Here is an 11577-nt window from a genome sequence, read left to right as displayed (position 1 = left end):
TGCGGGACTCGGATGTCCGGGTTGGAGCCGGCCGGCCCGGGGCGGGAGCTCGGCGCTGCCGGGGGGGGAGCGGGGACGCCCGGCGGCAGCCCTGCCTGCAGCCCTGCCTGCACCGCCCCGGAGCGACGGGACCCTGGCCACGGGGACAGGTCACTGACCATGGGGACAGACGGGTCCCTGGCCTTAGGGACAGATGAGAACCTGTCTGTGGGGACGGGTCCCTGATTTGTGGGGACGGGACCCTGGCCATGGAGACAGATGGGTCCCTGGCCATGGGCATAGGTCCCTGACTGTGGGGACAAATGGATCTCTGTCTGTGCGGATGGGTCCCTGGCCATGGGGACAGGTGGGTCCTTGGCCATGGGGACAGGTCCCTGGCTGTGGGGACAAATGGATCTCTGGCTGTGGGGATGGGTCTCTGGCTGTGGGGATGGGTCCCTGGCTGTGGGGACAAATGGGTCCCTGGCTGTGGGGACAAATGGATCTCTGGCTGTGGGGATAAATGGATCTCTGGCTGTGGGGATGGGTCCTTGGCCATGGGGACAGGTGGGTCCTTGGCCATGGGGACAGGTCTCTGGCTGTGGGGACAAATGTGTCCCTGACCATGGGGACAGGTCCCTGGCTGTGGGGTCAAATGGATCTCTGGCTGTGGGGATGGGTCCCTGGCCATGGGTACAGATGGGTCCCTGGCTGTGGGGACTGTTCCCTGGCCGTGGGGACAAATAGATCTCTGGCTGTGGGAATAAATGGGTCCCTGGCCACGGGGATGGGTCCCTGGCTGTGGGGACAAATGGGTCCCTGGCTGTGGGGACAAATGGATCCTTGGCTGTGGGGTCAAATGGATCTCTGGCTGTGGGGACGGGTCCCTGGCCATGGGGACAGATGGGTCCCTGGCTGTGGGGACAGGTCTCTGTCTGTGGGGATGGGTCCCTGGCTGTGGGGACAAATGGATCTCTGGCTGTGGGGATGGGTCCCTGGCCATGGGGGTAGGTCTCCACAAAACAGGTTCCTCCTATTGCTGTCCCGAGCCCCTCTGCCAGCCTGTCTCTGCCTGCAGTGGGGCAGTGTGGGGTACGGCAGACCCAGGTGACAGCACGGGTGTGGGGTGGCAGCCTTGGCCTGTGCTTTGCCCCGCAGAGTGTTCATGCAGCAGGGCTGGGGCAGAGATGTCAGCCACTGCCTTGGTCCCGGGGCCAGCCCGCTCGCAGGCTCCCCGAGGGGCAGAAGGACAGGCTGGACTTGTCACCAGCTTCGTGGGGAGCTGCCCCCCTGCTGAGCCCCCGCCGGGCAGCGTGGGCCCCCCCACCACCCCTGTGGGTGGAGGTCTCCCTGGCAGCCCCGCTCCTCCGGCAGTGAAGTGGTTAATGCCAGACGCTGTTTCCACCCCGGCTTTCCTGGACGAGCCAAGCGCTCTCCTGGGCAGGTTGTTGGTCCGGGGCCAAGGGGACGGCCATAGCGGGGACTCGGGGCAGCCTTTGTCCCAGGAGCAGGGCTCCGCACGCCAGGTACGTGCCGACAGCCGGGGGAGGACGACGGTGCCGGGAGCAGCTTCGGGTGAGCCACAGGCAGGGGAAGGGGCCAGGGTGCCCCTCGAAGGAGCTGTGCTCAGAGGGGTGGTGGTGGGCTCAGGCCCTGGCCAGCAGCAGAGCCGGGTGCTCCGAGGGCTGGAGGAGCAAGAGGGAGGAGGGCTGGGGTGGCCACTCACTGCATGGGGTGGCCACTCACTGCAGGAGGTGGCCACTCACTGCACGAGGTGCCCGCGGTGCGGGGGGCAGAGGGGACATGGACGGGGCATGGAGGGCACTGCTGAGCCCCAGCGGTGGTGGGAGAGATGGGAGGCAGGGCAGCGCTCTGCCCGGCAGAGATGCTCCTGGCATGCACGCTCACCCTCTTGCTTAAAATTTTAAGAGCCCTTTTGACTTCCAAATCCCAAATGTGCACAGCAGAGAAGTCAGCTTCCCGTTTTCCTGAGAAACAGACAGTTTAGACCCAGCAGTGCCTCTGCGCCTTTCCTTCAGAATATTTTGGCCCCCTCTGTCCCTCCCCGCGAGAGGCGCTGCGAGGTGAGGGACGTCCCGCGGGTGCTTAGAGCACATCGGTGCGCCCGGTCGTACACAAACAAGTGCAGCAATGGCCCAAGCGCTGTGCACAGCGCTGAACTTTCCATACGTTGAACTGGCCGGGCGTCGCTCCTCGCGGCACCGGGTGGCAACGCGCCTCTTCTTTATCTCTGGAGGCATCACCAACACCTCCCCGTCCCTGCTGCTCAGTGGGACTGGTAGCGGGTGTCAGCGCCGGGCAGCCCCGAGGTGCCGCTGAAAGGCTGGGCAGGTCGATCAGCTTCTCACACACCTCTCACTTTGTTTTCCACCCGCTGGGCTCCCTCCCCGTGCCCCGCTCTGTGCTGCCTTTGGATGTTGCCTCCTGCTCAGTCAAACTGGAAATTAGTCCCCACCAGAGCAGGTGGAGCCCATTTTTCACCCACTCCCGCGTGCAGGACAGTGCAATTTATCACCATTTCATATCATTCCACCACACGGTGCCTGGGACAGAATTTTCCAGGATGGGGCTGGGCTGGGGACCTTTGCCATTGCCAAGTTACCTGCAACAGGGGAATTGCACCCCTACAACAGTTATAGCTGGGCAAATTCTGGCAGGGCTGATCAGAGGGGACAGTACAGGCACTCATAAGCTGCTCCCATATTTCTGTCCCTACCCACCGAAAAGGGGAGGGCTGCTGGCTGCAGGATAAGGTCTGATAAGGGCTTCCTGTAGTCCCATGTCCCATGACATGGGCCAGAAGAAAGGCTGCTATCCACAGAATCCCAGACTGGTAGGGCTGGAAGGGACCTCTGGAGATCATCTCCTCCAACCCCCGGCCAGAGCAGGGTCACCCACAGCAGGTGGCACAGGAACGCGTCCAGGCGGGGTTGGGATGTCTCCAGAGACAGAGACTCCCCCACCTCTCTGGGCAGCCTGGGCATCCATCATTATACATCTTATGTCACGCAGGGGATTGGTCACCTGTGTTCGTCACCGGAGATGCTGACTCCAAAACAGGAATCAACATCTCCTTTGACCTTGCCAAAGGTCTCTCCTCTCCTGTCAAGCTGCTGACCTGGCCTGGCAAAGGGCAAGGGGATTTCTCTCTGGTTTTATGCCCTCACAGGAGAACTGTGTAGCCAAGTGACAGGCCCCAGGTGCCACCCAAAGCACTGCTTGGGATGAGCAGCTTCTCTAGGCTGTGTCCAGGGCTCTCGCGGCGTCCACCACTCAGCTGGAGCCTGGCTTGCAGCCTCACGCCGTGGAGGGATGCCAGCCCGACTCCCCGCAGGCAGGCTGCTGGCGGCACGGAGCAGGGCGGTGCAGGGGGAGGAAAGAGCTGTGCATGTAGAAAGCCACATCTGTACCAGCTGTGGGGTGCTGAGCCCGGGGACGTGTCCACTGCTGTGCGTTGAGGCCGTTGCAGGGAACCGGACCCTTTGGCTTTGCTTTTCCGCTGCAATTTCTTACTGATGCCTCGGGGCCGATTCTGCCAGGAGCTGAGCTCCAGCTGGACAAGCGTGAAGCGTGGGACCTGCTCTGGTCCCCAGGGGCTCCTCCACACCCCGCTGCCACTGCCCGTCCGTGCAACGCTATCGCTGTTGGCGTGCCAGTTTGGCTACGGGGCTGTGTGCCCAGACTGGCAGCAGCTTTCTGCCTCTGCCCTTCTGCCTGCCCTTGGGGCTGCGGGAGAGGCTTGGGGATCGCCTGCAGGCAAGGACACAGTCCCTGCCAGTCCACTTACCTGCTGCGGCGTCACCAAGAGCTGCGGAGAGCTGGGTCAGGCAGGAGGCACGTGGCTGGAGATGCTGTTAGCCTGCGTGGAGCAGAGAGGACCCTCTCGAGGGCAGTGTGGGCCTGTTGGGCAACAGATGTGACCTGGTGGTCCCGAGTCTTGTGGGATGGGTTTTGTGAGGGCGAAGGGTACGACGGCAGCATGTGGGTGCCAGAGAGGTGCAGCTCTGCACCCCGGACATGATGGCCACACTGGGAACCTGCCAGAGCATGGTCCTGCTCCCAGGCTGGGACTCCTGTTAGCCACTGCCGCGCTTCCCCAGTGATGCTGCTGGGACGGGAGGTGCTGACCTGGCACCCAGGCGGCAGCTGGAGCAGGGCAGAGAGGTGGGGTCCAGGCTGAGTGCAGAGAGGGACCTGAAGGGCTGCACGTGAGAAGTCGGGGGTGAAAAAGCCATGCTGAAAATCCCCTGGGGAGGGAGTGCTCAGAGGGAGAGGGTGTCTCAGCCCCAAGACTGCCAAGAGCCTCCTGTAAGAGTAGCCATGCACCAGAGAATGGCTTCAAGCCCTTGTTAGGGAAGGGGAAAGTGCCATCTTGAGAGGTTTGTCCATCCATGAGGTTTGTATTTCAAAACTAGCCTTGCCAATGCAGAGGTGTGAGCTGGGGGTTGGGGCTGTTCTTGCAGGTTGGAGGAGGAATGGGCTACAAAGCCAAGGTCGTTGTGGGTCTCCTGGCAGCCACCTGCGTCTTCAGCATCATTGCCCTCATCCTGAGCGTCGTGAACGTGAAGGACGTGTTTCTGCCCCCCAGGACAAAGGTAGGGTCCTTGGGAGCAGCACAGCTGCCCGCTCTCGCTTGGGGTGCTGGCTGCCCCTTGGTACGGGATTTTCCCCAGGTTTCAGGCAGGCTGTGCTGTTTGACACCGCCATGGGGACAAACTGCCAGGCAGGCTGGCGTGCCAGGCGGGTCTGGCAGAGTTTGGTCCCTGTGACTGGCCTGACAGCACATACAGCCTTTTCATCACAGAGCATTGCCAGCTCAAAGAGCCTGTCATAGAGCCTTGTCCCCGACACAGCTGGTGCCTGCAATGCCACAGGGCTTTCCGTGCTCTGGTGACACTCTTCGTTTGGCCCCTGGAGGTTCCCCTGCCCGCCAGGAGCTCTGCTGGCTCTCCAGGAGCTCCCCTTGCTCTGCAGCGGGTGAAGCTGCTCTGCACCCCCTGACACCCCGTGTCCCCTCTGCCTCCCCCAGTACGGTCTGGTGTTTGACGCCGGCTCCACACACACGTCTCTTTACATCTACCGGTGGCCCGCCGACAAGGAGAATGGCACCGGCATCGTCTCCCAGGTGGCGGTCTGCAACGTGTCTGGTGAGTCTGCTGGGACGTGTCCGTCCCTCTCCCCTGTCCCTGCCCAGCGCGGAGACACTGGGCTGGGAGCCGGTGGTGGCCGGGGTGGCTGCCCCACAGCGCCATGGTGAGCTGCCTGGTTTGTGCCAGGTGTGGTAAACGGTAAATGCCCCAAAGGGCATTTATTTATTGGGCATTTATAAATACACAAAGAGCCATTAATTCCTAACGCAAAGGTGCTTTCGGGCTTTGGCACAAGGTCTGGTCTCTCCGGAGGAGAGGACTGGGCTAGTGAGGGGAGGCAGGGTCAGCTAAATGGTCCATGGAGCTGGGCTGGGACTGGCAAAGGCCACCAGGGCAGGGCAGAGGTGCCTGGCGAGGGGTGAGAGGGCTCTGAGCTCTCTTTGACCTCGACGGCGGCTCTGCGGCGGCGGCGTGGCAGTTACTGGTTAACTGCAGAGGTCTGGCAGAGGGCAAAGTGTAAGGGAGAGGGTGCCTGGGCTAAAGGCAGTAACGGTGTGTAAAGCCTGGGGGAAGGTAAATAGTGATTTTTCCACCCCAGAGCCTGTCCCTACACACCACAGGACTGTGCTGGGTGCTCAGATCTGGTGCCAGCCTCTAAAAATAGGAACTCAAACAAGCAGTGCAGAGGGCACCTCTGCGTGTGCCGATCGGCTCCGTACACCCTCCCAGCAGGATAAAGGAGAGCCTGCCCCTTCCCCAGGGAAATCAGGAACTGCTCCGTTTGCCGACTGAGTCCTGCGGGACCCTCTGGCCGCCTTCGAGCAGTTTGGCCGCCCTGGGATCAAGCACGTGCTCAGCAGAAGCCTCACACTGCAGCCCTGCCCCTCGGTCCCGAGCAGGAGCTCACCACCGGCTCCCACAGCGAGCCGTGGCCACCCAGCTCAGAGCTCTGTCCTGCCAAGGACACCCTTGAACAGGGCACAACTAGCCCTGGTACACAGGGAAAAACCCCGGGGGACTTTCTGGGTGAACATGTCCCCTGGAGTCCTGCCCGTCCTGGGTGGCCCTGAGCTGGCTCCATCACGGGGTGCTCCCTTGCAGGACCCGGCATCTCCAGCTACGCAGACAACCCCGCCGAGGCTGGAGCCAGCCTGAAGCCCTGCCTGGAGACGGCCATGCAGATCGTGCCGGCAGAGCAGCAGCGGGAGACCCCCACCTACCTGGGGGCCACAGCGGGCATGCGGCTGCTGAGGTACCGGCACTGCCCGGAGCGACCACCTGCGGCCCCTTCCCCACCAGGCGTTTCTGCATCGCAGCTCGTGCAGGGGGCTGGGCCGGGGCCTGAGGGCACGGGGGGCTGAGGGCATGGGGGGGCTGAGGGCATGGGGGGCTGGGAGTGTGGGGGGCTGGAGTGTGGGGGCTGGGAATGTTGGGGGCTGGGGGCACAGGAGCTGGGTGCACGGGGGGCTGGGAGTGTGGGGGGCTGGGGGCATGGGGGGCCGAGGGCATGGGGGGCTGGGGGCACAGGGGACTGGGGCACAGGGTTTGGGGGCACGGGGGGCTGGGGTTATGGGGGGCTGGGAGTGTGGGGTGCTTGGGGCACAGGGGCTGGGGACACGGGGGCTGGGGTTACGGGGGGGTTGGGAGCACGGGGTGCTGAGAGTAAGGGGGGGTTGGGAGTGTGGGGGGCTGGGGGCATGGGGGGCTGGAGGAATGGGGGACTGGCAGTGTGGGGGCTGGGGACACGGGGGCTGGGGTTACGGGGGCTGGGGGCACGGGGTGCTGAGAGTAAGGGGGGGTTGGGAGTGTGGGGGGCTGGGGGCATGGGGGGCTGGAGGAATGGGGGACTGGCAGTGTGGGGGCTGGGGACACGGGGGCTGGGGTTACGGGGGCTGCTCTCCAGGCAGGCCCTGGTGATGGGCAGAGCACCCACGTGTGCAGTCCCGCGGGGTGTCCCGGAGCTGGCCGTGCCCACGGGGAACCCCCCAGCCCCCTCCAGCCCCAGCCCGGCAGCAGCCTGAGGCGGCCGAACCTCCTCTGCCCGACCGGCATCGCCCTTCCCGTGTGCTCAGGCAGAGCCCGCGGGCAGCACCGCCAGGGAGACTCCCAAGGCAGCAGCTGCGGGGGAGAGGGCTCCGAGCTCCCCTCGACCTCAGCCATTGCCTGCCCCAGCGCCCACCCTTTATCTCCTTCCCCGGCAGGGAGCAGAACAGCACCAAGGCCGAGCAGGTCTTCGCCGAGGTCGCCAAGGCCATTGGCAAGTACCCCGTGGACTTCCGCGGAGCCCGGATCCTCACGGGGAACGAGGAGGGCTCCTTGGGCTGGATCACCGTCAACTACCTGCTGGAGACGCTGGTCAAGGTGCGGGCTGGGGGTGGGGGTGGGCAGAGGAGGGGCGAGCAGCTCAATTATCCCTGTCTGAGCTACCCCCAGGTTTCTTGAGTCCCAGAGGAGAGGCAAATGTAGGTTTAGGGCACTGGTCACCCAAATAAATGTAGCCTGTGGCTGTGAACTGCAGACTCAACTCCGCTGATGGGATTAACAGAATGAAGGGTCTTTGTGTCCAGCCCCGCCTGGCCCCGTGCTCTCCACTCACCCACGGGGCCCTTTTGCTATCACAGATGCAGCAATATCAGCCCCCAGATGAACGTGTTACTCTCTCCCTCCTGAAAGTCTCTGCATCATCCCAGATGATAGGCAGGAGCCGGGGGGCTCCGTGGGGGTCTATGTGGGTCAGTGAGGACGCAGTCAGGAAGGGGATAAACAGGGAAACGGGGTGTGGAAGGTCCCTGAGGGGCTTCTGAGCCCACAAAACCTTGCGGGAAGGGACAGGGACTGTGACTGCCCCCAGTTCAGGCTAACACTTGCCACGTTATGGGGCCAGTTTTCCTTTGCAGAGGAATGGGAACATCCACAGACCACGGAGGTTCTGGGAGCTCTGGACCTTGGAGGTGCCTCGACACAAATAACCTTCCAGCCTGGAGTCACCATTGAGGACAAGAACACCTCCGTCCTCTTCCGGCTGTACGGCACCAACTACTCGCTCTACACCCACAGCTACCTCTGCTACGGGCAGACGCAGGCCCTGAAGAGGCTGCTGGCAGCTCTCCACCAGGTACCGCAGCCACTTGTCACCCGGACCCGCTCAACCATTTCCCAGTGCCATCAAAAATACCTTCCAGAAAGACTGGGCGTACCTGCAGAAGTAGCGTCAGGGGACTGGCTGTTTTCACGAATTTAAAAGCCTGGGAGAGGCGTAGATTTTATCTACTGAAGCAGAAAATTCTCTCATTTGAGTGGAAGGTGGTGGTGGTTCCCTGCCAGGGCTCCCTTCTCCCCAGACGTGGACGTGTAACGTCATTTTTCATCCTTTTCCAAGCCCGGCTGTATCCTTAGGTTCTTCCCTGTCCCCATTCACTTGCCCTTCCTCAATTTCTGCCCGGAGGGAGGATTCCCAACACCCTCTCCTGCACAGCAGTCCCCCCCACAGCGTCCTGCGGTCTCCCCTCGGACAGAGCGCACCGCCCAGCGCTGTGGGCGACGGAGGCGCTGGGGGACCGTGCAGGCGGGACGCGTCTGTGGTCATTTCTGGGCTGGGGCCTGCGCGACGCAGAGGGGACAGAGCGAGTGGCCAGAGCACCAAGCTCTCTGCGCAGGCAGAGCGCACGCCATGCCCTCGGGAGCAGGTCGCCATCCCCGCGGGGAGGCAGGGGCTGGCGGTGGCGTTGCCACCCCAGCACGGCTCAGTGGTGGGGCCGGCGGCAGGACCAGCAAAAGCCGCGGGCAGGTTAGTCACGCAAAGGATGGATCCTGCTTCTCCTCCAAACCTCCGAGGGTTTAGATCCTGCTTTTCGGGAACGTCTAAGCGCAGGATGGGCTGTGGGGGAGGCTCTCGCTGGCATCCTACGCCAAGCCCCACTAATGGCTCAGCATCACAAGGCCTTGGCCATGCCACCACCGCTGTAGCTGGGCCCTGACCACAGCATGGTTGTGCCATGCTTGTCACCTCAATTCTGTGCCTGCACCCCGTGGATAAAACCCCGTGGGTGGTGGGGCCAGCACGCTAGTGCCCTGCATCTGGGTTGGGAACAGACGCCGTCTGTGGGCTGTTTCTCTCCTTTCCATCCTCATCCTCGGTGCCGGGGCGGTGCTAACGGCTCCCTCTCTCTCCAGGGCAGCCCGTCTACCCCGCAGATATCCCACCCCTGCTACCCCAAGGGGTACCGGGAGAACGTCACCACGGCAGACCTCTACAGCACTCCCTGTGTCCGTGCACCAAGCACACCCGGCCCTGCACAGGTCCTCACGGTGACGGGGACAGGGAACCCCGCGGAGTGCAGGACCGCCATCCAGAAACTCTTCAACTTCAGCTGTGGGGCCAACAGGACGTGCGGGTTCAACGGGGTTTATCAGCCGCCCGTGCGGGGACAGTTCTTCGTAAGGAGCCTCCGTCCCCGTGGCTGTGGTGGGGGAGGACGGAGGGTGGGAGTCTCCTCTGTCACTGGTTGTGGGAAGGGCTGGGGAGGGAGGGGACCCTAGAGCTGGTCCCATCTGCAAACCTGTTCTCCTATGCTGGGAGGTGGCTTCTGCCTCCTGCGATGTCCCAGCCCTCCCTGAGGGAAATGAGAAGACCCTGTCCCAAGGAGCAAGTCTGAGCTAGCCCAGGGTGTAAGCAGCAGCCCCAAGACTTTCTGGTAGACCATCAAGTGGCTGCTGGATGCAGAACCCTGGGAATTACATGGGAGACTTTCTCCAGGGAAGAGGGGCCCTTGAGGGTTTTTTTGGGTGACAAAGGAAATGCAGTTTTTACCATCTCCCCTCAACCCCCAGGCCTTTGCTGGGTTCTACTACACCTTCCACTTCCTGAACCTGACCAGCCAGCAGTCTCTAAATGACGTCAACTCCACGGTCGAGACCTTCTGCAAGAAGAACTGGACAGAGGTGAGAGCCCTGTGAAGGGCAGCAAGGAGCCCTGTGCTTGTCCTGTCCCGAATCCCTGCCCAGGCAGCACATGTCCTGTTGTTCCTTGGGCCAGGGAGGGTTTCTGAGCATCTGTTTAATTTCCCGTTGCACCGTGTCCCCTGGTGGCCCCACAGCTGGTGGAGAACTTCCCGCAGCAGAAACGGTACCTACACACGTACTGCTCCATGGCGACCTACATCTTGACATTGCTGCTCGATGGCTACAAGTTCAATGAGCTCACGTGGAGCAACATCCGCTTCAGCCGGCAGGTAAAGACCCTGTGGGGCCGCAGGAGTGGGCAGGCAGCTTCAGCCGCATCCTTGCCCTGGCCTGAAGACATGTTCAGGAGCAGCATCCCTGGAGTCCCTCATGCCAGAAATGTGTCCCTGTCTCACAGCTGCTACCCAGTGGTCCCAGCACAGCTTCACTCTTTCTTACTTGTCCCCAAACCTCTGACACCAGTTTGTTTCTCACTTACTCTGGTGTGAACCTAAGCTAATTTTAAGGGGTCAGAGAAAGGCAGAGCAGGATTTGGCCTCTTCAGTGCCTGATGTTGGGCAGAATTGACTTAAGCATCAGAGGGGTTATGGTGGCCCCATGACCCATTTGAACCAGAATATTACCAAATTTGAAGCATGCTGGGGGAGGAGGAAAGCTCAGATCCAAAACCATGCAAAGGTCACAAAGGCGCATGTGGACCAGAGCAGTCACCCATGTTCAGCTGCCCTTTAGCCCTTGGGAAGGAGGGGACGGAAAGCTCTCTGTGTAACTGGTGCTGGTAAGATCAGGTTCACCACAGCCAGGTCCATGTGTGAAAACACAGCTGGGGCAGCTCATGGGAGAGGTGCTGGTCAGTCCCTCGCTACTGGTGCCTGGCAGAGGCACTTTTGAACGATCTCTGCTCTCTCACCTCAGGCAGCAAACACGGACATCGGATGGACGCTGGGCTTCATGCTGAACTTCACCAACATGATCCCCGCGGAGGCTCTGGAACAGGTCAAGGGGCACCAGCCCAGTCTGTGGGCAGGTGCCGTCTCCTTCATTGTGCTGGCCATGGTGGCAGGCCTGCTGGCTGCTTTCCTCCAGTGTTTCTGGAAAACCAAGTAGCTCCCAGCCTCCTGAGTAGAGGCATCCTGGGCATTAGACCCATCTCCATTGCTTAGGAGGTTTAACTGGGTCATCTCTGTAAAGATATTGAAGATAACAAAGGTGTCTTGAGGTCTCTAAGTACCTCCAAGGGGAAAAGACTCCTGACTCCAGAACAGACTTTAATCTGGCTGACAAAAGCTGACTGAGATGAAGCCAGATACATTCAAACTAGAAATAAAATCCATTTTGTTTTTCAAATACGAAAGTCACCAACCAGCCTAGCACAGTTTCCTTGGCACTTCCAGTCCTGCTGGGCTGCGCGCCCTAAAGCCCTGGGAGGCAATTGGTGACGGAGAGCAGTGGTGGCACCTAAACTCCGAGGAGAGGGGTGACCTTAGCTGTATGCAAGACGTGCAAGATTTTTGTAGTATGTGAC

General features: G+C 61.6%; 1 protein-coding gene across 2 annotated transcripts; it reads left to right on the top strand.

The window, feature by feature from the left end:
* Positions 1 to 1429: 1429 nt before the first annotated feature.
* Positions 1430 to 11478, top strand: ENTPD8 (ectonucleoside triphosphate diphosphohydrolase 8). Of its 2 annotated transcripts, none has more exons than XM_063352663.1 (10): positions 1430 to 1505; positions 4464 to 4595; positions 5030 to 5147; positions 6192 to 6342; positions 7292 to 7451; positions 7975 to 8205; positions 9264 to 9527; positions 9921 to 10031; positions 10187 to 10321; positions 10968 to 11478. In XM_063352663.1, exons 2-10 carry the CDS (start codon positions 4476 to 4478, stop codon positions 11157 to 11159), a joined length of 1482 nt encoding a protein of 493 aa, XP_063208733.1. In that variant the 5' UTR covers positions 1430 to 1505; positions 4464 to 4475; the 3' UTR covers positions 11160 to 11478. The 2 variants fall into 2 exon arrangements, with proteins under 2 accessions (XP_063208733.1, XP_063208732.1); XM_063352662.1 differs by having other exon boundaries at positions 1437 to 1554.
* Positions 11479 to 11577: the final 99 nt, after the last annotated feature.

This window comes from Chroicocephalus ridibundus, chromosome 15 (assembly GCF_963924245.1).
Source record: "Chroicocephalus ridibundus chromosome 15, bChrRid1.1, whole genome shotgun sequence".
NCBI classification, from domain to species: domain Eukaryota; kingdom Metazoa; phylum Chordata; class Aves; order Charadriiformes; family Laridae; genus Chroicocephalus; species Chroicocephalus ridibundus.
Note: the sequence above shows the minus strand (reverse complement) of the source record. Positions and strands in the feature narration are given on the sequence as shown.

What these genes read in the sequence shown, in the direction of transcription:
- ENTPD8 (XM_063352663.1), top strand. Translation starts at nt 4,476, where the DNA reads ATGGGCTACAAAGCCAAGGTCGTTGTGGGTCTCCTGGCAGCCACCTGC. An exon ending in GGCGGTCTGCAACGTGTCTG is followed by an intron (nt 5,148 to 6,191) that starts GTGAGTCTGCTG and finishes GCTCCCTTGCAG; the next exon opens with GACCCGGCATCTCCAGCTAC. An exon ending in TGCTGGAGACGCTGGTCAAG is followed by an intron (nt 7,452 to 7,974) that starts GTGCGGGCTGGG and finishes TTATGGGGCCAG; the next exon opens with TTTTCCTTTGCAGAGGAATG.